Below are 24,870 nucleotides of genomic sequence, written 5' to 3' on the forward strand. Positions count from 1 at the left end.
TCCATCACCACCGCCTCAACTCGATTCATTGTCATTGCCTGCAGCTCCGAGACCAGTGGACGGAACTGCCGCTTCCTGGCATATAAGTCCATGTTCGTCAGGTACTTTTTCACTGTTTGGCCGGTTGCACCGACCTCCCAGCCGAACGCACGTAGCGATGAAGCCATTTTTTTTCTCGATCTTCCTATTCTGTATTCTTAAAGCTTCTACTCTGATGCTCTGATTGTTGACCAATAGTGCCAAGATGTTGTAGATGCCGGAACGAGCGTATCCGGCGTTTACAAAAGGCCGCCCGTTGTCCGCTTTCGTCACGGTGAAATAACGTTCTTAGATCGCGCTCACTCCTGGACGGAATAGCTTCACTGTTTTCGCCCTCACAGTTAAAGTTTAACGAACAGGACTGTCAAATATTTTCTACTGACTCATGGATTAGCGATAATATTACGTCTGGTCGATTGTACTCTTCTTTCTTCATCAAATGCACAATAGGAATCTCTCCAAGTAGTTTCCTGCAATATTGGTTCATACAGCTGCACTGCTCCCCGCTTCGAAACCGTAAGCAGCTTGAAGGTTTCAGATGCATTGACAATTACTGGTCTAGTTCTGCACATTGTCAGTGTGTCAGTGTAAGAAAGTACTTTCGATTTTCTGCTTTAATGCGCCATTGGATCTCTTTACTTGTGTTATTGTCGGCGGCTACCAGCAATCCCTAGTATACAACCCCATTTCGAGTTCATCGCCATCCATGATCACCGTCCGTTGGAAGTGAATGTTGATCTCTCTTGACCCTCGTCCCGTGATATACTTTATCTTCGATTCATTGATTTCTAGCCCAACTTTTCGCTTTGAAGCGTCCACTTTAAATCTGGTGTAGATTACCCCCGCCGTCGAAATGCTCCTGCAATGACGTTGAAATTGTCTTGCAAAGCCTATGAGTTGACATCCTAGAACACTCAAAAACAATGCTGAATAAACTAAAGATGAGTATATCTTTTTGTATCTACCTTTTGCAAAACTTTAAAATCGAAATGTTTCTGATCAGGAAAACCAAAGTTGTGCATCATTTTACACAGGTAGTCTCAATCGACTGTATCGTACGCTGCTTATAAGCCCGAAAAGACGTGATGTGTGGACACGTTGTACATCCGACATTTTTGAAGGATCTGACGGCTAGTAAAGATTTGATGTGTAGTATCGAGTGAAACTCGCTCGATACTGACCTTTTCCTTTGCTAGAGGACATGAACGAAGGAAAAGGATCGGAAAGATACTTCTGCTCATAAATGGACATACAACTGCTTTCATACATTCCTCCAATAATCTTTCTTCCTCTCAAAGTGGAAATCACTCAGTAAAGTGCCGTTGCTAGTATCTCTTTATCTTATCCTTTCACGCAGCTTTATTATGCTTCAGCGTTTGAACTGGAACACTATTACCGAGGTCAACTCTTTCCGTTGCTCCACCATTTGGATTTTCATCGAAGAACCGCTTTCATCTGTAGACCACCTCGCACTCGCTTGAATTCGAGCTTTTCTTCATGTACCTCGACTCGATGTATAGCCTTGAAGAGATCAATTTTTTTTAAACTATCCCGGATCAGTTGCTCCAGTTCTTCAAGATCTCTGTCCTCCTACAGGCTGTTCTTTTTCCTCAATACGGCGTTCACCGCGTTCTCTCTTGTGGTGATACACAGATAGTTTTTCCAAACTGTTTTTTTTGTCTCAATCCTTCGCTGGCATTCCCCGTCAAACTGGTCATCTTATCAACTGGAGATCAATTCACCTAGTGCCGCGGTTACGGCTTCTCCGATGACCGAGAGTAGTACGTCCCATCCATCGTCGAAAGTCGAAGCACTTAGTTCCTCCGTAGAAGCCTGTGGGTTGAGCAACTTCCGGATGTTTCGCTAAATGCGAAGGCTACACCATATGTGTACCACGTTAATACTTTTGAGCGCACATGCAGATGACGGTATGTTGGCTGTGAGCCCTGTCACTTTCCTACCGAGCTAGGCATTATATCCCCGATGACAATCTCGATGTCCCATAGTAAGCAGCTGTCGTTGCATGTTGCCTTCAAATGCGCTCAGAACGCTTTCTTTTCGTCGTCAGATCAACCTTTGTGCGGGAATTAAATACATTATAATGTAATTGTTTAGACAGGTCCCCTTACTAAGGCCCCGCTACCAAGTCGCGTGAGGGGGCGCCATCTCGGATAAAATGTTTGGGACAACACGTTTCCCAATTCAGCCGCCCGCTCAGGGTCAAACGCTGTTGTGGGCCGCCATTGGCTTGGAAAACACGTGCTTAGAAGAGCTCGACTTTCCTCCGAGAAGGTCAACCTCCCTCCTCCACTATTGTACGCCTTCGCTCGGTTAGATGAAGTCCTACGTCGAAATCCATGCTAGATTCAAAATGTTCTGGAATACTGAAAATGAAATATTTTTTTTACACGGTGTTTGTAATAACCGTGTAGAGCCATACGAAATAGATCGCGCAACCCTGCCGCTTTTAATGTCACAATGGCTATTGTTTGACACTTAGGGACGGAAACGTATTTGTGTATAGGTCTATTTGGTTAGCTATTCACTGCGCGAAAGACGCAAAGTTCTTAAAGCTATTATACTAAATTATCAAATAATAAACACCTATTCGATAAAATTAAAACTTGAAAAGTAGAATTAAATTATCTATTTAAAGTAAGTGTTAAACCTAATTATATTTGGAGATGTTTAAATGTTATAATAAATGTTTGATTTCATGCAAGCATTGGATAACCTAACTTATCAATACGTATTCAATCAATTTGGCATCTCGACTTATATCATATATTGAACAAGGGAATTGATTCATTAAAGTAAGTAATTATACTATCCACCGCGTAATATAGCTATGTAATTCACGCACTTTCAGTTGATAAAACAGTGACGTGAGACTGCGCAAATTAGCAGCTTAATTTCGGAAAAGGAGTGCTTTTTTGCCAGCTGAGAAAAAATATAAGATAACTAATGGTAATTTTTTAATCCATGTTAGCTTCTTTTATAATAAACAAAACTATTTTAGTTTCAAGCTGTTAGCACAACAACTGCTCTAAGGAAAGTTTATCTTTTATTGGAACACACGGCTTTAAAGGCAATGTTAAGTTGGTTTCATATGTCTCAGTAACTTTGTTATTGCGTGACATCCCTTCTGTTTTAAATAATTTGTATCGTTTTTCCTTCCAGTGTTTCCAATTTTTGGTTTCGATTTGAACCTCATAGTTCTGAAAAAAAAACCTTTCCTTCAGTGTCTGTTAGATTTTGTCAAAACATTGTGGGCAGTTTGTTTTTTACTTGCTCATAACTTGCAGTGCTTTTTCATATAGTCCATTTTACGAGACGTTTCTGAACTCAATCCATGAATGAAATTTTGACAGAAAGCTTGGAACCGCTGACATAACGTACGTAAAAGCAACATTTATATCAGCAGGATTCGTGATACCTGTCAGTTCATAAAATGATCTATTCTCAGTTGCTGGAAGGTGAAGCTGAGCCTCACTTATGGTTTTATCGGTAACGAGTGCTCTAACCCACACATGTTCGAATTCTTTGTGTTTGTTTGCTTTAATTTCTTTCGAAGTAATGTCTACATTAATGGCTATGAGGACTCCACCTTCAAACTTTTTCTTCAGGCCGGAATACATTGAAATTATTTCCAAAACTTTCTTCGCTGTTGACACCTACATCTTAGTTAGGTTTCAGTTCCAAGAATTACGTTGAAGGGAGACGATAATGAACTTTGATGAATTTCCTTCATTTTGGCTACGATTGAATTCCGGAAATACACAGTCACAAACTCATGTTTTTGATAAAATGTTTTAAATTCAATTAGTATTTTCTTCCACAGGGTGTCGTTTTTACAAGAAAAAAGCATTCTGTACGGAATGTGATAAATGTCTACTTGCGCTTTTATGTTACTTTTTTACTTACATTTCGTTTACCAACATTCGCCGGATACAATCAAAATCGATCGCAAATAAGCAAAAAATTTTTCGGTCAACGTAAAGCAGCAAGCAATTTGCATCGACAATGAATCGGTTTCAAACCTTTACATCCAATTTGACAAGAAAAAGTCTTTCTGAATTCATGCAATAAAACTCAACGAATTTCCATTCCAAACATTACCTGCTAAATTGACCTCTTTCAATCCCAATGAAAATCTAATTTGCAAACATAATTCCGAAAGTGCAACACACGGCATAAACTTTCTCCTGAGTTTTGCGTCTTTCGGCAGCTTACGCACTTACCTAATGGGAGTTGAGCTGTAAGAAATTTTGCACCCATTTGCCAGCATTCCACCTTCCTATTAGGATGTAATCGTGAAAATAATATAGGAACAGGTGAAATAAACGTGAGAAAATTGGCTCCTGTTACGGCGTACATTGTCTGTCACCATAGCGACCGCGGGGTGCTTCGTGCTGTGTCAACTGCCCCGAAGGACATTCTCCTCCGTTGTAGTTTGCGAAACTTGTTCGTTTGGAAAACTGCGCTGCTTGTTTGAACTGTTAAAGTGCAATTTGGTTGGTTGAATTAGACTGAAAAAAAACTATTCGCATCAGCTCGAACGATGTTACATTGCACAAGATTTGAATTTGAATTTTTACTTCCCAGTACTTGAGCTGAGGCAGTAAACATAGTTCTTTGCAAATCTTAAATAAACTTAACTTAATAAACTAATTTTAGTTATTTCTGTTGACGTCACAGGATGCTTTATAATATAATTAAGTTGTAATAAAAAACAGCATCCAACTTGTTCTCCCATCGGCAACATTCTTTACCCAGATCTATCAACTCCATGTTATGCATTTTATAGCGTTCAAGTTGATCAACGGCAAGCGGCTCAGCTTTGTCCTACTTTAACCATGTCAAACATCTATAAAAAAGTTTTCCACTATTTAACGTTGCCAACTGACCAGGTCACCTGGTAGTTTGAAATCGCGACCCGTTCGACCCGGTGCTCTGCCTCGAACATGTTGATTTTATTTTCAATCATCGTCGCACTTCTGTTGCTGTTGGATTTTGTCAAAAAGCGTCCATTGGGCCGGGCATCCTGCGCGATTCCAACGCTGCATCCGTGCTATCCGCTGCTGGGAAACTCACTGCTGTTGCTAGGAAAAAGTGAACAAAGGCGATTTGAAAGCCTCGCCGATGTGTACAGAAAAACAAGTCGCGTCCAAAAATGTTGGCTTGGTCCCCAGCTGCTGTATGCCGTAGCTCATCCGGATTTAGTGCAGAAAATTCTCACTGACCCAAACTGCTGTGAAAAGCCGTTTTTCTATGACTTTGTCAACCTGAAGCATGGTTTGTTCTCCGCAAAATGTAAGATTAACTTTCATCGCTAAAACAGTTTATTAAAGATCTGGTGATCCGTTCAAATATTTTAGATAAATTGTGGAAACCATATCGCAAATCTTTAAATTCGACGTTCAATGCAAAAATTCTGCTTAGTTTCATTGCGATTTTCGAGAAGTGTGCTCGCGATATGGTTGTAAAGATGCGGCCTTATTCTCACGGATCGCCAGTGGATATTTTACAGTTCACTTCCGAATGTACACTGGAGATGGTTTGTCGAACCACACTGGGAACCGAAGCTTTGGAAAGAAAGGAAAAGGCAGAGTTTCTGAACAACCTGCGGATGTGATTAATGCTGACGTTGATAACGTGGAGAGTTACTGTGAAGTAAAATGCCTATCAATTTTTCAGATTATTTAGCAAAGTTGCCACCCGTGTAATCAGTGTTGAGTTGTACAGTGATACAATTTACAAACTAACAAGCGGTTACTACGAGGAAAAACGTACGCGAAAGTATTGTTTGAATTATGCTTACCAGGTGGGTTTTAGGGGTTAAATGTTGATAAATGTTTGGCTTAAAGTGTTTTCACGCTAGATTGGAATGGATAGATGGTTGGCAGAGCTTTTGATACCACTTTGATGATATTTTGTCTGTCATGACGAGTTACTAATTGCATATTCATGACTGGTAAAAATTATTTGCCTTGTAAAAATGACGAATAAGTAAAAGTTGTAAGAAAACTAATGTTCCAATAATAGCTTAACATATTTAATTGCATATTTCTCGATTATAGAAATTGATAATCAGTTTCAGTTAGCTCAAATTTTGGAAACTCAAAACAATAAGACTTCATGCATTTAAAGCCCATCAAATTTTTAAAAATGGAAACATGAATATTTTACAACGTTGGATTCTGGCTTTATTTACAAACTATTCAACATTAGAATAAAGTGTGCTCGTTTCACGTCGACTTACACGAGATAATAATTATATTTTACAATACTTGTCCAATAGCTAGGAAAATCATGTAATGAAAGTGGAGAACTTTACAAACATTCATAACGTTCATGAAAAACATCAGATGAACAAATTTTAAACGATCTAGTTAGCCTAGACCGACATATAGATATAGAGGATATTAAAACAAAAACAAATTGGCTCATTTGCATACACTTATTATTAGACTTATTAGGAGAAAATAGTACAAATTACCCATGGACTCCAATGAACATCACGATTCTGCAGAACACGCCATACTTATTATCAAATAACAAACAACCGTAAGATGAACTTGAATTATTGTTACTTTTGAATTCGAGATATTTGTATTCACGAAGTATACTGATAAAGTTGAACCAAAATGAATCTTTGAATAGCGCGTGTGTGTGTTTGTGTGTGTGTGCGTGTGTGTGTACGTGTGTGTAACCCATCTATCTCCACCTCAGCCCCAACACCACGGGGACTCCCACGCTCTCTGCCAGCTACCATGTACTTCGTTTTGGCAGATTTAATGACTAGTCCCAATCTCGCAGCTTCTCTCTTAGAAGCAGCCATGTCCAAACCACGCTCTACACTGAGTGGCATATCTGAAACACGGCACGACGTGTATTGCAACTGCGACTGAGTGTTAGTGTTGAATCGACAACACGCAGAGCGATAACCGAACCACCGGTGGCAGTGGCTGTTTTTCATTTTCGCCACGGGTGTTTCAAACTTCGGCAAACACCGGAATCGAGGGATTTGGCTTCGTAAAAACACCGACCGCAGCCGAGAGTTTCAACTTCGAGAAAGCATCTCGACAACACGCTCGCCTGCTTGTCCTAGCGCGGGTTGATTTGATTAGTGTTGGAAAATATCGAGAGAAGTCCGTTTGCGAGTTTTGATGTTTTCAATCAAACCTATCTCGCTTTGGTAAGAGAGTGCGAGGTCGCAAAAGCACTTGTTAACTTGTTAATTTAATGGTCATTTAGGATGAATCCTATATGGTATTTTGCAAGTGCAAGAAATAATTCGTATGCTTTGTGCCGTCAGCGATAAATCATCAACTATTGTTAGCGCCGAAATTAAACGATATTATCGATAAGAAGCGATCATCCAAATTAACGATAAATATTGATAACTTTTCCATCCTTAAAATTTTCCGTGGAATTTTAACAAATTAGACGCTGACTGGACTATTTGGCATTAATCCTAGAACAGAATACTTTTTTTTCTGAATATATTTTTTAAATTTTTTTTTCACTTGGTAAATTTTTCGAATGGACAAAATTATTGTTAAAAATATTGTCGAAGAACCATACCGATCGAATAAACCGTTCCACAGTGTTTTATTTTGAAGTTTTCGTGCGATTGGATAAATAGAGATTCAAATGTGAATATAAAAATAGAATTGAGATTCAAATGAACGTTGTTTTTTTATCTCCCAAAAAAAAAAGTTTTTTGACATATTCCGATATTTTTGGAGATATTTTCACCTCAATCATCTCCAAATTACGCAATTTTACGCAGGTGGCATTACCTGCTCCACAGTCCATTTATGTCTTCCTCCTGCTTTTCTGCGATCCGTTGATCCAGCTCTCTGGCGTATTCTCCTGCCACGCTATAAGCTTTCAACCGCTGAATGTTGAAACGCGTCGTCCTCTCTGTGAGAGATTTCAGCACGTTCGACAACCGTGCGCGGATCTCACAAACGACGAGATAATGGTCAGAGTCAATGTTTGGTCCCCAAAAAGGCCTAACGTCAGTAACATCCAAAAAGTGCCGACCGTCAATCAGTACGTGATCGATCTGGGAGCAGACTTCTCCATTTGGATGCCTCCAGGTGTGTTTCCGAATATTCAAACGTGGAAAATAGGAGCTACATATGGCCATTTCTCTGGCCGCTGCAAAGTTTATCAGCCTCAGGCCGTTTTCATTGGTTGACGAGTGGAGGCTATGCCTTCCAATGACCGGACGGAAGAATACCTTCCTCCCAACCTGTGCGTTTGCGTCTTCGATGACGACTTTTACGTCGTGTTTTTGGCACTCGTCATAGATTCGCTCAAGCTTGTCATAGAACTCATCTTTGACTACTTCGGATTTGTCGTTTGTCGGTGCGTAGGTGTTGATTAAACTGTCGTTGAAGAATTTGCCCTTAATCCTCAACACGCATATACGGTCATCTACGGGCCTCCACCGGATGACTCTTGTTTTCTGATTTCCCAGCACTACTGAACCGACGCCTCGTTCTGCTGCTTTGCCGCCAGTGTAGTAGATGTGGTACTTGAAAGAAGTGCGTGCAATAGGGTCTACTGCACGGAATTCCCTTTCTCTGGAATTTGGCCACCGAACCTGAACCGCTGCGATTTCGACTCCCTGCCGCTGTAGTTGTCGAGCAATCAAGCCAGCCCGTGCCGGTTTATTGAGAGATCGGACGTTCCAAGTACCCAAGTTCCAATTGTTTACCTTAATCTTTTTCCGTGTTCGTAGCCTAGGTCTTTGCCGATTGATCTGTTCCGTATTTCTAAATTCGTTGTTATTGGATGAAGAAAGGTTTCGGTATGCTACCTTACCAAGGTCGCGATACCTACATCCTACTGATGGGGCTGCCATCTTAGGTGTAGCTGGCGAGGATACAGCATTCCATAATTCGGCCGCCCGCTCCGGGTCAGACGCTGTTGTACGCCGCCTCTCTGGGGATAAAGCCGCGTACGACTCCCTTGCCAGTCAGCATACGACCATAGTTTCCACCGGGGGTTGGTTACCCGATCTCCAATAAGGTTACTCGTATTCCGGTCGGCACCACGTGGAGGTTGGAATAGGAGTTGCTGGTCAGAGGTGAATGGCCACTTTAGGGTCTCAAGTTACACGTGTCCAGCCATTTGCCAACGGTTTCAGTCTATGAAACAGAATTCGGGTAAGAATATTATATGCAGAATTGAGAAGTGCTATGCTTCGATATTTCTGCAGCTCTGTCCAACCAGTCCACCACTGGTAGTTTGTGCTTGGCCAAAAACTTCCACGCAACAGCTGATTACTCCCAACTTCGAAAACGTTGGCTGGAAGGTCGCTCTTACAGCTGATGAGCCCTAGGATTCATCGACTTCGCCGGCTCCAAGAATATGAGTACCGTTTACCAGCACAACCTCCCACATAGGTATACCTGGAGGTCACCAAATCAGACAGAATCGCAAATCGATTAGCTATGATAGATTGATGGCATTTCACAGCCGCACTGTGAACCAGAAATGAAAAAAGGTGGTCAAAAGTCATTTGCTCATAAACGTTACATTTTAGAGCAATACTGTCTTCGGGAAAGTTTTAGAGTAAAAAAAAATCCTTCTTTGGACATCAACAGATCCGTGATTAATCCCCCTACAAGTGAGATAAAAAAAATATTTTCTCTAAAAATCAATATTTTTCATCGCCGTCTTTGGCAAAGTTTTCCAAAATAACATAACAAAAAACTTTGCTGAAGACACTAGGTAGCTATTTCTCAATCTTACTGAGCTAACTGATTATGTTCAATGATGTTTAAAAAAAAAAGGTTTTGCCGTTAAAATTAATATTTTATACCACTATACCTCTGATATTCTTACTGAACTTTTAAAACAACATCAGACCTTTATTTTTTATATGTTACAGCAGACTTTATTCGATGATAATTAGGTTTCTTTCAATTTTTACTGCCAAAAAATTTACTTTTGACAAGTAAGTTTCGATTTTCTGCCGTTTCCCAACACATCCCACGGCAAGATTACCACCAATTGAATTGTCCATGTGCTCTGCACATACGGCAGTTAAAATTTGTTGCAGAAATTTATAAAATCATGGAACAAAACAACTTTCACGTAAGTTCATTTAAGTCATGTTGATCAATAGCGGATCTTTGTTGCGAAAAACATAGCAAGCATTGCATTTTTACCTTTTGATGCATCTTTTGAAGTATTATCAATGCATGTAAACAACAACCAATTATTAATGTTGCCTACTAAAGATGGATTATATTCGGCAATATTTGAGCTGAAATTAGAATTTTCAAAAACCACGTGTTTACATACATCGAGTATACTTCAAAAGATGCATCAAAGGTAAAAATGCAAAATTGGAAATATTCTTGTCAAAAGTAAATTTTTTGGCAGGAAAAATTGAAAGAAACCTAATTATCATCAAATAAAGTCTGCTGTAACATATGAAAAATAAATGTCTGATGTTGCTTTAAAAGTTCAGTAAGAATATCAGAGGTATAGTGGTATAAAATATGAATTTCAAAAAACCTTTTTTTTTAAACATCATTGAACATAATCAGATAGCTCAGTAAGATTGAGAAATAGCTACCTAGTGTCTTGAGCAAAGTTGTTTGTTATGTTATTTTGAAAAACTTTGCCAAAGACGGCGATAAAAAATGTTGGTTTTTAGAGAAAATATTTTTTTTATCCCACTTGTAGGGGGATTAATCACGGATCTGTCAATGTCCAAAGAAGGATCTTTTTCTACTCTAAAACTTTCCCGAAGACAGTATTGCTCTAAAATGTAACGTTTATGAGAAAATGACTTTTGACCACCTTTTTTCATTTCTGGACCACAGTGAGCCGTCCACCCCGGTACAACCTCGCGCGTCTTATGAAAATCAACGTCACTGAAAACAACGCGCATTTGCTCGATGTATCGCTGCCGGAAATGGGTGAGTTGATTAAAACCCCTCTAGAGGACTGTTGATGCGCCGTGAAAACAGCCATCAACAGCGTAGTGGAGAACGTCCTGGAGCATATGGACCGAAACCGACGGAATGAGTGGTTTGACGATGAGTGTCGGAAGGTGTTGAACGAGAAGAACGCTGCGTGGGTACTAGTTTTGCGTCGAGCTTCTCGTCAGAAAGTGGAGCGCTGTATTCTGGCGGAGAGAGTATTCTGGTATACGATCATGAGAAAGGTGGAAGTAGCACTACGATGAACGTTTGAATGGCGTACAGCAAGAGGCCCAAGATGGCGATGGAAATGATACCGTCGTGTGATAGTTAATGATTGTTAAGGTTTGGGATACCGAGCGAAATGCCCTATCTACAAAAATGGCGATTAACTGGACTGTGCGAACTGTCATGCGAGACTAGTACACCAGACTAAAACGCGATGCAGTGAAGGCTGGACTGAAGATCAGAGCTTAACAAAGTCATTTTCAACTGACAATTGTCAGGTTATAAAGACGCTTTGACCCGCCACATGAAAACTACTCGAAAGCTCTTGCTTCGATTTTGACAACTGAAGGTCTTGAAAATGATACAAATGCTTTTTAATTGAAAGCGGAGTTTATCACCGTCACTCTCACATGACGATTCTCAATTGAAAATGACAATGAGGAAAACCGCGGCTTGCAGCATTAGAAAACTATCATCAAACGACGCGATGCTGAGCTAGTTTCAGTTTCATTGTTTTGTTTCGAAATTGTGGAGCCCTGCTGAAGATAAATACGGCCAAAACGACGTACATGGTGGTTGGCGGAACTGGGCACGACAGGGCCCGCTTAGGAAGTACTGTGACGATTGACAGCGATGAGCTCGAATTGGTTCACCTTGGCTGACCAGTGAGCCAAGGACAACAATACCAGGCGTGAGGCCCTGAGGCGTATTATCTATGGATGTCGGGCCTATTATGAGCTTCACGAGCACCTTTGGTTCAACAGACTTAACTATCGCGTACAAAACGCTTATAAAACTAGTTGTTCTCTACGAGCTTTCGGAATTTCCGAACGACGGGTGCTAAGAACCATCTTCGGCGGCGGCGATGTGTGGCGGCGGGTTGGAGCAACTCGCTGGCGAACCCAGTATCTTGAAGATGGTCAAAACCAGACGGATACGTTGGAAAGGACATGTTGCACGAATGCCGGGCAACTATCCAGCAAAACTGGTGTTCGTTGAAAATCCGGTTGGTACACAACGAAAAGGAGCGCCGTGAGTAAGATGGTTACACCAAGTGGAGCAAGAACTGGCAAGCATTGGATGCCCGGGGAATTGGTGAAACGTAAGCAGGAGCCGAGTTTATTGGAAGAATTTTGTTCTTCAGGCTATATCTTACGCCAAAAAAAAAAAGAAAATTAAAACCAGGTAAAAGAAGCTCTTTGCCAGATCTTCTGACCCCGTCCAAACTTGGCGGATTCCCAGATGGTCCATCCTTCTTTATTTAACTCCTGTTCTTCTCGACGACTCTATTCTCTTCACCATTCAACATCACCTCCAAATGTTCCAAGGCAAGCACAGGCCTGGGTTTGCTCGTCTGTCACTTCTTGACACTCCGCATAGAACCACGTGTGGCATGCGGTTCCTGCAATCGTGCCCAATATCTCTTGCCTTGTATTACCTTCACATTACCATCAACTTTCTGAGTGTACTCAGCAGCAAGTCCGTGCGCTGACAACATCTTGATGTACAACCGTATCCGTTACCAGAAGCACCGTACATCGATAACGTCTGCGATATGCCGACCGTCAACCAGGAAATGGTCGATTTAAGAGCAGGCATCGTTTGTGTTATAGATTGCCGAACCTGTGATCGCGATGAAGTTCGTCAATCTCAGGCCGTTCTTTTTCAACAGGATACTGTCATAGCTACTATGACGTTATGAAAAAATTGAATAACTTGAATTGCTGGTCTCTTTTGCAAAGAATCGTGAAATTATTATTTTTTAATTTTTTTATTTTTCCTAAATTCGTTGTGTGGAATTATTTATGTATATTTGGTGTTAGTTACTCTAATTTGCTTTCTGGCCATTAAACGGCCCAGTTGTAGTTTGGGAACCCTCGGAAGCCCAAAATTCTTCGGATCAAGAACCAGTGCGGTTGAGCCATTCTCTTTAAGCATATAAAGTCATTTTCAAAAATTCACATCCAGATCTGAGTTTGTAGAAGTTTTCGTTATTCTCACAAATAATAATTATTATGCTATGCATCCCCGAAGTATAGGCATTCATTTTACGTAACCGCGTATCCGTGTTTTCAAATCACCTTACTATGCATAACGTACTTACTTACTTACTTACTTTCTTACTTAAATGGCCGTACGTCCTAAGACATGGCCTGCACAACATAATTCCACCAGCTTGATCGGTCCATGGCTGCCCGCCTCCAATCCCGCGGGTATTCCGTACTTGCCAGATCATGCTCCACCTGGTCTAACAATCTTCGTCTCGTACCAACCGGATTCGAGGTGAGAACCAATTCTGCAGGGTAATTGTCCGTTGTTCTCGCCACGTGCCCTGCCCAACGTTTCCGTTCAGATTTTGCCACTTTCTGGATGCTGGGTTCACCGTAGAGTTGCGCGAGCTCATGGTTCATTCAACGTTCTCCTGTACACCAGATGGTTCTCAGCACCCGTCTTTCGAAAACTCCGAGCGCTCGCAGGTCCTCTTCAAGCATTGTTTACGTCTAATGCTCATAGAGAACAACCAGTCTAATAAGCGTTTTGTACAAGGTGCACTTTGCGCGGGAACTTAGACGTTTCGACCGTAATTTTTTGTGGAGCCCATAGTAGACACGACTCCCGCATATGGTTCGCCTCCTAATCTCACGGCTAGTATCGTTGTTCTCAGTTACCATTCAGCCAAGGTACACGAATTCATCAACTACCTCAAATTCATCACCGTCGATTATCACAACACTACCTAGGCGTGCCCTGTCGCGCTCAGCACGGCCCGCTAGCATGTACTTCGTTTTAGACGAATTTATCTTCAGTCTAATCTTCTCTGCTTTGCATTTTAGTCTGGCGTACTGATCCACCACTGCCTCAAATGATCTGCCGACAGTGTCCACATCATCCGCAAAGCAGATTAATTGACCGGACTTAACGAAAATGGTGCCCCACGTGTTTATTCCCGCTCGTCTCACAACACCTTCTAACGCAATATTGAACAGCAGGCAGGAAAGACCATTTCCTTGTCGAAGTCCCCTGCGGGATCCGAATGGATAGGATAGCCCACCCGAAACCCTCACACAACACTGCACATTCTCCATCGTAGCCTTTATCAGTCTGGTAAGCTTCCCGGGGAAGCCGTTTTCGTCGAGAATTCTCCATAGCTCTTCACGATTAATCGTGTCATAGGCGGCTTTAAAGTCGATGAAGAGATGATGCGTGAGACTCTGTATTCGCGGCATTTTTGGAGGACCTGCCGCAGAGTAAAAATCTGGTCCGTTGTGGACCGACCCTTTATGAAGCCGGCCTGATAACTTCCTACGAATCTGTTGGTTAGTGGTGACAGCCGATGGAAAATTATCTGGGATATCACTTTGTAAGCGGCATTCAGGATAGTGATTGCTTGGTAGTTTTCACAAGCTAGCTTGTCGCCTTTCTTGTAGATGGGGTAAACAACCCCATCCTTCCACTCCTCCGGTAGGCATTCCGTTTTTCAAATCTCAGCAATCAGCCGATGCAGACCACTGGCCAACTAGCCCGGGCCCATCTTGAGAAGCTCCGCTCTGAAACCGTCCTTTCCAGCTGCCTTGTTGTTCTTAAGCCTTTGGATAGCATCATTAATAGAGACAGTGGTAATTCGCGGCAAAAAAGTTGAAATATCGCGGGTGGCAAAATAGAAAATATTTAAAATTCGCGGTAATTTCGCGGCAACTATTTTTACACCAAATACTAAATAAAGAAATATTTTTCGTAACAATAAGAAACAACTGTTTTATTCAATTTTAAACACGGTAATTTAACCGTACGATTCATGATTTCTTTGCATCACTGACTATAAGTAGATACTGTGTCAAATTGTGTTCATAGGCACGTACTTTTGGCTCACGCTGCCGTATTTACCGAGTTTCGAGAAATTGATAAATATTATTTCCCAACCTGGAAAAGCTCAAGAAAACGTCCGCGATCCGAATACCTACAAAAATTTTAATATCGTATCGAACTCAGTATTTTAAAATTGCTTACTAGTGTAGGTACTTAGTTCATTTAGTAACTTCGATTTTGGCTGCACACTCTGGAATTCTATCAATCCCCAAAATATTTGCTCGAAGAGGATCTAGCAACCGAAGACAGTTCCAGGTTGACAAAATCGCGTTGTAAGAGGTCAGAAGTACTGTTTCAGCTTTGTCCGTGTCACTGATTTTCAGAAAATTCGCAGGTTTCGAATCTTAATGATTCAAGATTGAAAAATGCTGCTATTTTTCATTACTTTCGCGGCATTTCGCGGGTTTTTGTAAATTTCGCGGTTGACGCAGGATTTCGCGGAATTCGCGGCTTCCGCGAAATCGCGATTCACCACTGTCCCTAATCATTAACTTCGCTTATCGATGGGGATGGCAAATCTTCGTTGCTTGCTGCACCGACAGAGTCTCCTGCGTCGCTGTTCTGGTTTCCTGCCTGTACGTCATTCAGCTGTTCATCGAAGTTCTGTCTCCACTTTTCGATCACCTCACGATCATCCGTCAAGATATTCCCCTCCTTATCCCTGCACATTTCGGATCGCGGAACAAAGCCTTAGCGGGATGCATTGAATCTCTGATAGAACTTTCGTGTTTCATGAAAGCAGTACAGCTGTTGTAGTTCTTTGCAGTCCTCCTCCTCTTGGCGGCGCCTTTTTTTCTGAAAGAGTTGTGTTTGCTGTCTCCGTTTCTGTTTGTACCGCTCCACGTTCTGACGGGTGGCTCTCCGCAGCATTACAGCCCGCGCTACGTTCTTTTCATCCAATATCTGCCGACATTCCTCGTCAAACCATTCGTTACGTCGACTCGATATATCCCGACCTAGGACGTTCTTTGCTACACTGCTGATGGCTGACTTGACGATATTCCAGCAGGCCTCTAGAGGGGCTTCTTCCAGCTCGTTCTTTCCTGGCAGTGCAGCTTCGAGAGAAAGCGTGTAATTCTCGGCGACTTCGGGTTGCTTCAGCCACGCGAGATTATACCTTGACGGGCAACAGTACCGTATGTTGTTCACAACTGGTAGCTTTGGGCGTATCTTAGCCTTCACTAGGTAGTGGTCCGAGTCGATGTTAGCACCCCGATGTGTTTTGACGTCAATAATGTCTGAAAGGTGCCGACCATCTATCAAAACGTGGTCGATTTGAGTTTCTGTTTGGTTAGGTGTTTGGTTGGATGCTATGCTGGAAAAAGGTGCAATGTATGGCCATGTTCTTGGAGGCGGCGAAGTCAATTAGCCTTAGGCTATTAGAGTATAGTTTAGTCAGACAAGACCGATAGGTTGCACACAGCCATTTGCGTCTGATGATGGTCGAAGAATAGTAGACCGAAACGCGTTACGCGAAATTAAGCTGTTTCATTTAACTTTCACCGATAAGAGCCAATAAAACAGATAAGTTAGGCTATTTTCATTTGTCAGCCGGTGTGCGCTGAATCGTCCGCGTAGAATTCGTCTTTGTCGTCATCAGTACTTCCGAGGTGCGGGCTGTGCACGTTTATAATGCTGATGTTAAAGAATCGGCCCTTGATTCGTAACCTGCACATTCTGGGGTTAACCGGCCACCACCCAATTACCCGCTTCTGCATCTCACCCATCACTACAAAAGCTGTGCCCAGCTAATGTGTGTCACTACAACTCTGGTAGAGGGTGTGTCCATCCCTCGTACGCACCGTCGTCTCTTTCTAGCACACCTCCTGCAGCGCTACGATGTTGAGCTTGCGGTTTTTCAATTCTTCGGAAAGTATACGGGTACTTCCTAGGAAATTGAGAGAACGGCAGTTCCATGTTCCGAGTATCCAATCATTAGTCCGTTTCCGTCGCCTGGGTCTTTGCCGATTATTCTAGTCCGAATTTTCTGTCATAGCAATCGTTGCTTTTGTTTTTCTCGGTGCGGGCTTGCAAGACCCACAACCAACCCCACTTACTCGCAGGAGGACCGACGTAGTGCTACTGTTTAGAGTCCCGAACACAACCAGGACTTGGACGTAACGCTTGTGGGTGCGTCACTTGGGGGGCCTGTGGTGGCGTGACCTGTCCAAGAAACTTCCTTCCAAGGAAGAAAGCCCGCTTCCCCTGTCAGGTTACCACCGGTAGTCCCAACGGGGTTAGTTACCCGATCTTCTTACTAGTTACTCGTATTCCGGTTGGCACCAACGAGGAGGTAGGGGTTTGGTAGCTGGAAGGCTAATGGTTCGCATGTGGGAACTATATTGCGCCTTCGATTCAGTCATTCGCCAACCTAAGCATAACGTATCAAGAAATAAAAAGAAATATGTAACATGGTGCAGAAATATTTTAATTTTTTCATTTTTGAAGAAAACTGAAAACTCGCAAATATACAACTTAATCATTATTATTAGTTTATAAAATCATTCAACTGAAACCAACAGCGTTTACATTGGAGGGGAACAAAGGAAACGTAGAAAGGGATAAAAATAGAGTGATGGAGTAAAATAATCGAGTAAAAATATGAATACACACAATAAGAAAAAGATAAATAATGAATTCAAGAAAGAAAGAAACAAAGAGAGGAAAAGAGATAGAGAGAAACTAAGAGAGGAACAGAGAAAAACAGATAGAGAAAAGAACAAGGGAATAAGAAAATGTCGAGATAATGAGAGAGAGAGAGAGAGGATAAGAAATGAGACCAAAATAAAGAATAAAAAAAGAAAAAGAGAGACAGAGATGGAAACGATAAGAACCTTTGGAAAAAATAGTGGAAAACAAGATATAAAACGAGGGAAAGAATGTTAATAAACTGAGTGAGAGAGCGTACGTGAAAATATGAAACAGAGATGGCGAGAAAAGGCGGACTTAAGGAAAAAAAAAGGAAAGATAAAGAAAACAAGAACAAAAAGAGCAGAAAGAGCAGAAAAAAGTGACAAAAATGAGAAGTAAAAAGCCATAAAAAAGAAAGCGAGAGGAAAAAACGCAATACTTAAAAATTAATTGTAACATGTCAAAAATACTCTTTAGTCAACATGTTAATATATAAGCACCCAATGTAAAATTTGCTAAGAAGGATTCTGCTGAAACTCAGTAGCTTCCATTTGTTAATAAAAACATAAAAATAGGATCGATATGATGTAAGAAATGTATGTCAGAGTGTAGGATTCTGCTGAAACTCAGGAGCTTCCATTTGTTAATAAAAACATGAAAATAGGATCGATATGATCGATATAATGATGAACCATTGAGAAACCGCTTCTGGAGCCTGTCTTCTCGTATTCTTATCAAATGTGAGGTCTTGAACCGTCCCGTGATTGAAAATTTTGACAGGTTAATCGAACTTAATTCTCAAACCCGTTTTATGACATTGTATTTCCATCACATGTCCCAAAATATTAACCCTTCTTCGAATATTCCAAATCGTGTCGACTTATCAAATACTTCTGATTCTACTGTGTTTTTCGATACATCCATGATAGAAGAAACTCGTGGAATCCCGGATCATTTACGCGTGCAGCAGATCCCCAAAATTTTTTTCCAATAAATATCGAAACATCAACTGCAACAATATGTTCTACACTGACGGATCACTTCTTGATGGGTCCACTGGCTTCGGTATTTTCAATAACAATTTAACCGTCTCCCATAAGCTCGATAATCCTGCTTCTGTTTACGTCGCAGAATTGGCTGCAATTAAGTACACCCTAGGGATTATCGAAAAAATGCCCACGGACCATTATTTCATCTTTACGGACAGTCTCAGTTCCATTGAGGCTCTCCGATCGATGAAAGATGTTAAGCACTCTCCGTATTTCCTGGGAACATCTGAGTGCTTTATCCGAAAAATCTACTCAGATTACCTTAGCGTGGGTCCCTTCTCACTGCTCGATACCGGGCAATGAGAAAGTGGACTCTTTGGCTAAGGTGGGCGCAACAAACGGTGATATTTATGAAAGACCAATTGCTTTTAATGAATTTTTCGCACTTGTACGTCAGAATACGATCATCAGTTGGCAAAATGCTTGGACCAGAGGGGAATTGGGAAGGTGGTTACATTCCATAATCCCCAAAGTATCGACGAACCCGTGGTGCAAGGGGTTGGATGTAGGTCGGGATTTCATTTGCGTGATGTCCCGGCTTATGTCCAATCACTATAGATTTGACGCGCATCTCCGTCGTGTTGGGCTCGGGGAAAGTGGTATCTGTGCCTGTGGTGAGGGTTATCACGACATAGAGCATGTGGTTTGGTCATGCCCTGTACACCATGACGCCAGGTCTAAATTAATAGCTTCCCTGCAGGCCGAAAGTAGGCAGCCGGCTGTTCCTGTTCGTGATGTCTTGGCGAGCCGTGACCTATCCTACATGTCCCTTATATACGTTTTCCTGAAATCCATCCACGCCCCAGTTTAATCCTATTCGCTTCCGCCTACATCCAACCAAACGACAAGAACACGTTAAGACCCCGGATCCGGAAACAGCAACTAGACCCGCACGATACTCTCAGGTCCCGAGGGAGACAACCCAATATGCCAGTCCGTAATATCTTGGCCCAGCAGAGGAACATATTTAATATGCTGCTTACCTATGGCGATGGAAAACCATCAAACAACAAATCAGTGCTTTTAATGCAAAACATTCTAGCTTTAAGTTAGATCTAGTTTCAGCTCGTAGTCGGCAGCGAGGATAAAAAATTTGCTCTTAGTTATTAAGATACTTTAGAAAGTAAGCTACCAGATATAATTGGCGCCGTTAAACATTAAATTGCATTTGTGTCGTGTTAAATAAATTATAGATGAAGAAAAAAAAATGATGTAAGAAAGGTATGTCAGAGTGTGGCATAACATACATACAAACAACAAACATTCACACACGTACACACAGAGAATCTCGGATGCATTAGATGTTTTTGGTTGCTTTTTTAACCTTTGCTTAAGTACAGCTAAGGTCAAAATATTACTTTGATTTTTTTTGTTTATTTTGTTCTCAGTTCAACTCTCCTACGAAAATATGAAAAAACACTTCATTATTTTTATCATCTAATAACCCGTAAATTGAAGACCTCTATTTCAAAGATAAGCTTTCTAAGCAAATCTAATAAAAGAAGTCATGAAATTGCGATATTACATATATAAAGGCATATTTGTAATGATTAATTTGCAGTAATTGACACATCGTTAATAATGTTCTTTCAGTGGCCATAACAAAACTTTTGCATATACTTAGGCAGTAAACTTATAGATAGTCCGACATAACAGTTTGCTAAATCAAAGTTAAAGCGTTGTAAAATCGTTCTTATCTATTGCCGAAATACATTGACTTCTGCATTTTTCATCTAAACAGATCATCGCTGAAAGACAATCCAGCCTGCGACTGCAATCTAGCAGCACAGATTCTGAGGACGGATATGAAGACAGAACCCCCAAAATATTTATTGATCAAGTACTCTCCATGGCCACCTCCGATGAAACGGAATTCAACGTTCAGAATCTTAGTGAACAAATACTCACCATCATTGCAGCCGTAAGCATCTAATTCCCACAGCAATTTATTCGCGACTATAAATAATTCCTTTCAGGGACATGATACCTCCTCACAGATGGTGGCCCACACTTGTCTATTTCTAGCAATGTTTCCGGAACTCCAGGAACAGATTGCCGTCGAAATACAAACTTTGCTGCCATCCGGTGAGGCTGAAATAAGCCCAGAGATACTGCAACAGATGACAGCGTTGGATAAATTTCTTAAGGAAAGCATGCGTTTAGCGCCGGTTGGGCCGATAATCGCTCGCACCAATATGGTGGATATAGAGCTGGACGGCGCTCACATTCCACAGGGAAACATTTTTCTGTTCAATTTTTATACTCTTCATAGGCGGAAGGATTTCTGGGGACCGGATGCAAACCGCTTTGATCCGAAGAATTTTACGTCGGAGCGCACGAAAAAAAGGCATCCGTTCGCTTACTTGCCTTTTAGTGGCGGGTCTCGAAATTGCATCGGTGCCCGGTATGCTATGTATAGCACGAAGATAATGCTGGTGTATGTTGTTAGGAATTTTCGGCTCAGCACGGATATTAAATTTGAAAATTTACGGTACTTGCTAGATATTACCCTGAATTTGGCTTTCGAGCATCTGGTCAGGTTGGAGGTAAGATAGGGTTGTGTTCTAGGAAGGTTTGATTATGGAATAATAAATGAGTGTATGGAAGCGTGTACTTAGCTTCATGATACTGTTGCTTTATATATGTCTCTTCTTAGAAATCGGACCTCCATCAAAGTAATTCGTTGTCACTTGACAATTTGATTTAATTACATCTAACTGCGAAGTCAATAAAATTTAACGTTAAAATGAGAACATATTTCAAAAGAACATTTATTTTAACGAAACCAAAAACCTTTAAAAATTCTCCCAGCAAGGTCTGATACTGAGACGAAGTATATCTGAATGGTAATAAAAAACAACATCAAAAATTCTATTTTTGCTAATAAATTGTGCTCCTCCGACCAAGATATCGTTTACATCAAACCCCAAACAGCATGAAAATGAAAACCAACACTGGGAACGACGACTGGAGCTAAAATGGGTTGAAACTAAGTAAAGACTGTTTTCGTTCCATCCATCGAGATATAAATATTTATTGATTTACCAACCGCTCCCGACGAGAGCTTCAAAATAAGAGCAACGGGTGGTTTAATTCTTGATAACATGGTAGCACATAATGACGCACTCTTATCCGTACTCGAAGTAAGAGCCACTTCACTCCGAGGATTCGCCGTTGTCTGGTTCAAGTTAGACAAAACCGATGTCGCCCGGAAGGATAAGAACCAAACCATCTTCCATTAGTGATCCCGCAGGTCACCGTAGATGCCTCTGATTTTGTAATCTCGTTCTGCTGTCGTATCAAACATTTTGCGAGCCCCCCACCTTCCTACTATTTATAGCAGCCCATTTCGGGCGAGTCAGAAAGGATTTATGTATTTTTTTTATATCCGACGCAATATTTACGATGTGCTGAAGAGGCAGACATACGTACTGGGAGAGCTTTGACGATTTGATTCGCAGCGGTTACTAAAACGGCAAACTTTATTGATAGGGTTGTTGGATACATAAAAGTCTGCGTTAAAGGAATATTCAACATGTTTGCTACAAGTTTGCTTTTGTATAACAATTTTTGATACGAGGCTTACTTCAATAAATAAATTCAGTTTCTAATCAAAATAAAAACAGAGGACTGAATCGATCTAAAGGCGACTTCCCGGAACCGTCATCTTGGGAAACCCAATCATAGCTTCACAAACTTCCGAAAAAAAACTTAAAGGCTATGGGTCCGTCTACTTTGAAAATTCCAAAAAAAAAACATCTGGAAAAATCAAACAACTTTGTTTTGGATCTAAGAAAAATAACATGTAATAAAGTGCAAATTCCCAAACTAACCTAAGTCAAGAAGCGTAGAAGCCACGTTACAACGTTTAAAAAGTAACATTAATGTTCACATCTCACACATTTTGTAGTAAAAGACTAACAGGTTAGTAAGGAGAGAATTAAGCGGTAATTGTGTAATGTTTTCAAATGAAGTATTTCATTGCAGTTTCATGATCATTTTTACCTTTCTACAGAAATAGCTCAAAAACTACTCTTGGATTTATTTTCTTGATTGCATCGCAAAGCTCAACATTTTGCACTCGTTCTATCGAAAGGTTTTCTTCCCATTTCGTTTATTTTCCTTTTCTCTTTTTAAAGTGGAAAACGAATTTCATTTGCAGATTTTCACATCTACCCTAGCAAGAAAAACGCTATTCAACTAATGGATGCTCCATCGCATTATCCGGACACTATCAGACTCTAGATATATAATCCTTAAACCACACAGCCCAAGTAATCCTTCAGCGCGATGCTGAGCTCGACTGCTTGCTGGGGTAAACTGATCCCACGGAGCGCTCGGTGCCACCGTTTGGTCACGGCACGGGTTACAAATTCGCTCTGGGATATGCGGAAAACATAATTAGCTAGGACGTTTGCGGAAATGAAATGAAACATGGACGGAATTAGGAAGCAATTTCATTCGTGTGCCGTCTCAGTTACAGTAATCGGTGCAAATTCTTCTAATGGAGAGGTGGATCTCCCATGCCAACAACCAAATGGTCTCTGGGGGGAAACACGTGTCACCAGCCATGGATACTAATCGCAATGTGTTGGTGGTGGTTATAAAAAAAACTGAACACATACATAACTATTTCCCCAAACTCGACTGGACAGTTGGAAACATTATTGGATAACTCCCCGATGTGTTAACATAATTCGAAAAATGAATAATGTAAATTCACAGTCCCGTCTAGCTGTGAGGTGTGTGGCAGACGATAGTTACCGAATTTCACAATTTGCTTTTTATTTTGTAGCAGGTGGTTCTGATGTTGGTGGTGAAGCGTTCTTACGTGCACGTATCGTTTGAGTTTTACGAAATATCAGCAGTTTACGTGCTTTTTCACACCGAAAAGATAGGGATATCGGGTGCTCAACTGACTTTTACGTCACAATAAGAGATTGATTGAGATTCTACAAGCATATCACATACACAATAATACATTTTTTGCGCATAAAAGTATTTACATCGACAAAAAACTCAATTGTAACGTCTTTACCTTTTTACCTTTTTCTCTTCAGTACCTATGCGATAACAAACTACAATTTTCAACTGACAACAGCATTCAATAGATACCCCTTGTCGACAGCAGCAATGTAAAAAAAATGTTAATCGGTTGCTTTATTTGGCATTACCGTGCGTATAATTCCTGAATGTAGCCAAAAAGGTAAAAGGCAACCATGTTGAATTTTAGTTTGATTTATTGAAGTTCTTGAATCTAATAGTTGAGCTGTATGTTGTATCAGGGCTTTATATTTTCGAAGCAATTTTATTTATTTTTTTAATTAATTTGGGATTCCGTTATAATGACATGGTCTGATTCCATAGGCGCCAACTTCGGGGGGGCAAGGCACTTTTTGCCCCACAATGTTTTTCCCGAGGGGCAACGTATCATTTTGCCCCCCACAATAATTCTGGAAAATTTGCGTTCCTTTTTTCGATTTCTTGATAGTTTTATTCACTCGGTTATTGGCTGCTCTCTTATTCCTGGGACACCTTGTACTCCTTGACAGATCTCGCCCTACCTTGTCTACCCATTTTGCCCGCTGCACCTGTGATCGTCTTCTTCATACGCAGGGTAAGTGTCCGGCATTCTTGCAACATACCATACCCGATCAGTAAGACAAAACAAAAATGTAACAGAAGCTGTTAGTTTGTTATGCGAAAAACTTCTCAGGTTGTGTTTTAAATTTGATCTCGTTAGGAGTTAAAACAACAGAAATTATAACAAAAAATATTCTTCTAAAATCAAACCCATATCAAACTTTGTTACTAACGCATCAGCTTTCTAACGAAATTAGATAGCATATAAAACAGTATAATAACAACTATTGTTATAAACAACAGGATTTGATAAAGACAAAAGAAATGTTACATTTGCCTCAGAACAACTTCACTTCAGGATTTGTTTCTATAACTCATTCAGATTCAATTTCGATATCAAAAGCATATGTGAAAATACAAAATCGTTTCAAATTATGTTATTTGTATCTCGTGCTGATAGAATTTTGTAATATTTTAGCTATGCTCTACTGATCGGGTACCCAGCGTATCCGTCCAGTTTC

General features: G+C 40.9%; 1 protein-coding gene across 1 annotated transcript; it reads left to right on the forward strand.

Annotated features, from left to right (window-relative positions):
• Nucleotides 1-5,003: 5,003 nt before the first annotated feature.
• Nucleotides 5,004-23,702, forward strand: LOC129728977 (probable cytochrome P450 313a4). Its single transcript, XM_055687452.1, has 6 exons — nt 5,004-5,352; nt 5,418-5,670; nt 5,737-5,863; nt 20,508-20,687; nt 20,743-21,312; nt 23,562-23,702. Exons 1-6 carry the CDS (start codon nt 5,004-5,006, stop codon nt 23,700-23,702), a joined length of 1,620 nt encoding a protein of 539 aa, XP_055543427.1.
• Nucleotides 23,703-24,870: the final 1,168 nt, after the last annotated feature.

The sequence above is a fragment of the Wyeomyia smithii genome, chromosome 3 (genome assembly GCF_029784165.1).
Source record: "Wyeomyia smithii strain HCP4-BCI-WySm-NY-G18 chromosome 3, ASM2978416v1, whole genome shotgun sequence".
NCBI classification, from domain to species: domain Eukaryota; kingdom Metazoa; phylum Arthropoda; class Insecta; order Diptera; family Culicidae; genus Wyeomyia; species Wyeomyia smithii.

Coding starts and splice junctions, on each gene's coding strand:
- LOC129728977 (XM_055687452.1), top strand. CDS start 5,004: ATGTTGATTTTATTTTCAATCATCGTCGCACTTCTGTTGCTGTTGGAT. Junction 5,353..5,417: donor TGGTTTGTTCTCCGCAAAAT/GTAAGATTAACT, acceptor CAAATATTTTAG/ATAAATTGTGGAAACCATAT. Junction 20,688..20,742: donor TACTCACCATCATTGCAGCC/GTAAGCATCTAA, acceptor AATTCCTTTCAG/GGACATGATACCTCCTCACA.